The 5,162-nt window shown below is 43.6% G+C and overlaps 1 protein-coding gene across 1 annotated transcript; it reads left to right on the top strand.

The window, feature by feature from the left end:
- Positions 1 to 831: 831 nt before the first annotated feature.
- Positions 832 to 5,159, top strand: irx1a (iroquois homeobox 1a). Its single transcript, XM_014003434.1, has 4 exons — positions 832 to 1,481; positions 2,484 to 3,552; positions 3,836 to 3,911; positions 4,735 to 5,159. Exons 1-4 carry the CDS (start codon positions 1,239 to 1,241, stop codon positions 4,808 to 4,810), a joined length of 1,464 nt encoding a protein of 487 aa, XP_013858888.1. The 5' UTR covers positions 832 to 1,238; the 3' UTR covers positions 4,811 to 5,159.
- The last annotated feature ends 3 nt before the right edge of the window (positions 5,160 to 5,162 follow it).

The raw sequence follows: 5,162 nt of genomic DNA, 5'->3' as shown, positions 1-5,162 counted from the left end.
CACACACACACACACACACACACACACACACACACACACGGGCACGCACTTGGAAAGGGTGAGAAGGAAAGGAAAAGTGGGGGAGCAGAAGGGGGGGATGATTAAACCTTTATGAACAAATCAAAGAAGAAAACAAAAAGTCAATAAAACAAGACATCACCTACAAATCAAATGGAGAAACTCGGTTGATTATTATAAGCTTTTGCAAGATTTATGTATAGGCTATAAACTTTCAAAAAGTATATATATTTATAGTATACATATATGTGATTTAAAATGTCAGGGATTTAAAGTGATTTATTAAAATATTTTTGAGAATAACTTTTGTAGAGGAGTTTGGAAAACTGTAAGAAATAAAATGAACAACTTTTTTTTATTTTATTTTCCTGTGTTGAAAATCGATTCGCGTGAAATAATAATAAAAAAACAGCACCTGCAACCCAAATTACCAAACACTAATTCCTCTGTGGAAAAGCTCCTGCCCCCCCTCCCCCTTTTTTTTTTTAAATTACAATTTAAATCTATTCCACACACAATAAAAGTTCCTTCTTCTGACGGGTTTACTTCCCCCTGTGTCGGACAGCTGTGAAACCGTGTAGACAGGTTGTCATACAACAATCAAAGCCTTCGGTGAATGGACTCTAATGCTTGAACATTTAACATACAATAAGTCCAAACATGAGGAGAGAGAGAGAGAGAGAGAGAGAGAGAGAGAGAGAGAGAGAGAGAGAGGTGACGGGGAAAGAGGGAGGCCCCAGCCAATGTGCACACACCATATTCACATTATCCACATTGCTCCAAACGAGGAGGAGCTTGCAGGCTCAAGTAAGGGATGCCAATCAAAGCATCAACTTCAAATTGTATCTGAGAGATCAGCCTGGAAGACCTCAGGGCCAGGCGCGTCAGTCGGAGCGCAATTGTTGATCAGATCACATCCAGCGGACTTTGCGCACAGAAAAAAAAAGGAAGAAAAAAACAGAGAGAAGAAGCTGAGATTTAAAAGGCGGTTTGTTCCCACTGCGTCCCTTTCACCCCGGCTTTTTAAACACTTTCCCTTTTTTTTTCATCTTCTTCTTTTTTTAACTTATCCTGGTTCTTCTCCCTTTTTTTGTTTTCCGTGTCTTGTCGGCACTTTTTTTATTTTTATTATTTATTTATTTTTATTTATTTTATTATTTTTTTACGCACAGTTTTTTTTTTCGCGTGAGTCGGAGCTGTGTGACAATCCAGCGGCGGAGATGTCTTTCCCGCAGTTAGGCTACCCTCAGTACCTCGGTGCCTCCCAGGCGGTGTACGGGAGCGAGAGGCCGGGGGTGCTGACGCCGTCGTCCCGGGGAGGGAGCACGGAGATCGGAGGGAGTCCATCCGCCACCGCGGCGGCTGTCACCTCGGTGCTGGGCATGTACGCAAACCCGTACGCGCACAACTACAGCGCGTTCTTACCGTACACCAGCGCGGACCTGGCTCTGTTCTCACAAATGGTAAGGATCTATGTTTTATTTAAGGACTGCGTCCAAAAAAATAAATAAATAAATAAATACAAGTTAGTAATGATCCGCTTACCAAAAAGTACACATCCGACTTTTTAACGCTAATTGTTTGTCTGATGATCTTTGATTATTATAGCCCAAGGTTTGGCCAGAATGAAAATAATAATAATAATTAAATGATTAAATGGAAAAATCGAATTAAAGGATTTTTTTTGACTTAGCAAATATCTGCTAAAAAAAATGTCAACGAAACCAAAATATAGTTTACAGAGTGAAACTATACAAAACAGCCGCGGTTTTTAGCAGATGATGTCATGATCCACAATCTGAAGAGAAAAAAAAAACGCACTGTGTTTCTTTTTCTTGTTTTCTTTTATTAAGAAAAGGCATCACACACATGATGCAAACTTTATCTAAAACCTCCAATCAAACCAGTGTGTTTGGGGGGAAAAAGGTGCACCAGGAGGAGAAACAAATAAGAACTTTAACGCCTTGGATAATTGATGCTTTAGGCCAACGTTCCACACACTGACTGTTGTGCTGCAGCTTTAAAGTAACAACTAAAAACGGGCACATGGCTAAGAGTTGATGGACATGTTTCAAGGTTCATTAAAAAGCAATAAACTTAAGGGGGGAGAAAAAAAAAGCTTGACTTGGGCCTTTAAACTGCGCTGGGCAAGAGGAAACGTTTAGCGTTGCGCAATAAAAGCTGTCAATAAACTTTCACTCGGCTTTCATACGTCATCACTATGATGGGATTATTTTTTTAAGTTAAAAAAAAAGCTCAATGGAAGAGTATTTGCGCAGGAGCAAAGACTTTGCTGCAAGATGAGAAGGTTATTTGTGGAAAGTCGTGCGTGGTGCAACTCTAACCCTCGGGTTTTTATTATTTTATTATTTTCTCATATTATAAATAGAAAACTGCAGTAATTGAGTTATTTAATGAAGTAGTGATGTTGGTAATGAGGTGACTGTCCATGCTTGATTTTGAAGGGGTCCCAATATGACCTGAAGGACGGTCCTGGCGTCCACCCTGCCACCTTCGCAGCCCACACGTCCCCCGCCTTCTACCCGTACGGCCAGTTCCAGTATGGAGACCCCGCAAGGCCCAAGAACGCCACACGGGAGAGCACCAGCACCCTGAAGGCCTGGCTCAACGAGCACAGGAAGAACCCGTACCCCACCAAGGGTGAGAAGATCATGCTGGCCATCATCACCAAGATGACGCTGACGCAGGTCTCCACCTGGTTCGCCAACGCCAGGAGGAGGCTGAAGAAGGAGAACAAGGTGACGTGGGGGAACAGGAGCAAGGAGGACGGGGAGGACGGCCACCTGTTCGGCAGCGGCGACGAGGCGGAGAAGAACGAAGACGAGGAGGAGATCGACTTGGAGAGCATAGACATAGACAAGATAGATGACAACGACGGGGATCAGAGCAACGAGGACGAGGACGACAAGTCCACGGAGGGGAGCAGGGACCACAGGGGGGGCTTAGTGGTGCCCGGGGAGTTGGACAGCTTGGAGAAACGACGGGCCTTTGCCCTGCAGGCCCACGAGGCCTTTGAGAAATCCAAGATTTCAGCCCACGCTGGCGGGAAGGAGAACTCTGACGGCAACAATAACAACACGCGGGTTTTATCCCCGGACAGACCGGGGGGCTTCCCCCTTCCATCCAGCAATAAACCCAAAATATGGTCTTTAGCAGAGACCGCCACAAGTCCAGACAGCTCGTCCCAGAAACCCACGTCCCCCTGCGGCCCGGGGGCCACCACTCACCCGGCAGCACCCCACCACCAAATCCAGACCCACCCAGCCTTCCTTCCGAGTCATGGACTGTACACGTGCCAGATTGGAAAGTTCCCCAACTGGACAAATGGGGCTTTCCTGGGCCAGAACTCCCTGCTGAACGTCAGGTCGTTTCTGGGAGTAAACCAGCACCACCACCACCACCATCATCACTTATCCTCCCAGCAGCAGCCCGCGTCGGTGGTCGTGTCTCCGGGAGCGGCGCTCAGCGACAACACCAAGGCCCCACCAGAGACCCCCAGCCCCAAACACATAGGTAAGTGGGGGACGTGCATGAACACGACACGAGAGAGTGTCACGAGTCATGGAGTTAAACCTGTGTTGTGTTTAATGCAGCAACTGGTGTCTGTTTGTTTTTCTCAAAACGGCTCATAATTAAAGGAGCGAAAGCACGCATGCGCGCAGGATTAGGCTGCGCGCACTTAAACCTCAGCTGGCTTTAGAGTCAACTGGAAATATGATGGTAGAAAAATACATAAACCTCTTATTTTTTTCTCAATATTTCTTCTTATTCCTTCTCCTCTTGGATTTCTTTGTAGAGCATGAAAACGGAGTAAGACCTGATTCACCTCCGACACAGACCCTGAAGTCTTCGTTTCGTCCCATTCATGACAGGTGAGAAAGCTTTTTTTGTCTTTTTATTTTATAAAAGGTATGTTAGTCGTAGGACTGTGCTTACTCGTTTAAAACTTCAACATTGAAATATATATATATATATATAAGAAAAATAAAATGGCAGCAATTTAAAGAAAAAAATTGTTAGGACAGCTTCATATAAATAATAATAAGAAAGTTTATTGTAACATAATATAACTTGTGTTTTAATATGATGAATAACACAGATTGGAATATTCTGGCATATTTGTGTCTAATGTTTTTTATTGTGAAATTAAAACAGCGTTGGGCTACCAAAAAAAAAAAAAAGGAAGAAGAAGCACAGATTAAAACAAAGAATACAGTTTGCTTTAAGGGTGACAGGGGTCTTGACTTTCCTCCCACACCCCCTTTAATTCCTCCTCTCTGGGGAGAGTGTGGCTACTTATCAAGGCACCGAGTAAAACGGGCTCTGTCTGGGCTCTGTGCTTTCCCTAAAGACCCCTGGGAGAGCCGGAGCCCAGGGGAGAACTCTGAAAAAAAAGGGGGAAAAAAAAGGAAAACGGTTTGTTTCTGTTTTTCAGTTTTTTTTTTTTGTTTGTGTGTATGTAAAACATGCACAATGTGATTTTTTGTCCTTCGATAATATTTTTTGTTTATTATACTAATAATATTAATTATTATTGTTTACCATGCACATAAAAAAGAGGAACAGAGGAAAGTGCGCCCTGTTTCTAATCAAGCCCCCTTTTTTTTCAGTCAGACACTTGAGATGCATATTGAAACCTGCTGTCCAAACACGGCAGGGGGATTTATCTGCCTCTCTGTATTATTCTTTATCCAGATCCTCTCTGCCTTCCAGCGCCAGGAGTCCCCAAGAAGCCACGCAGCGGGTCCTCACTGCTCTCCCCTCGGCTTGATCAAGACATATTTTTTTCCCTTTTTCTTTTTTTTCTTTTTCTTTATTTTTACTTTTTCTTCCCATGCTTAAAAATACGTACACACTTTCAGAGAGGACAAGCAAAGACAGCAAAATAATAAAAAAAGAGACTTTACGCCACGCAAGAAAAAAGGAAATGAGAAATAACGCAGTGTTGCAGTCAGACGAACAAATGGCGTCATTTGGTAATATCCTGTGGGTGGATGGATGGATGGATGAATGGATGGATGAATGGATGGATGGATTACTTCCTCTATTGTTGTGTAGCCTATAATTCGCGCCTATAATGTTACTCTATCTTCCACTTTGCCCAGGCAGACTGGGACATAGAC

The sequence above is a fragment of the Austrofundulus limnaeus genome, unplaced genomic scaffold (genome assembly GCF_001266775.1).
Source record: "Austrofundulus limnaeus strain Quisiro unplaced genomic scaffold, Austrofundulus_limnaeus-1.0 Scaffold18, whole genome shotgun sequence".
In the NCBI taxonomy this organism is placed as follows: Eukaryota; Metazoa; Chordata; class Actinopteri; order Cyprinodontiformes; family Rivulidae; genus Austrofundulus; species Austrofundulus limnaeus.
Note: the sequence above shows the minus strand (reverse complement) of the source record. Positions and strands in the feature narration are given on the sequence as shown.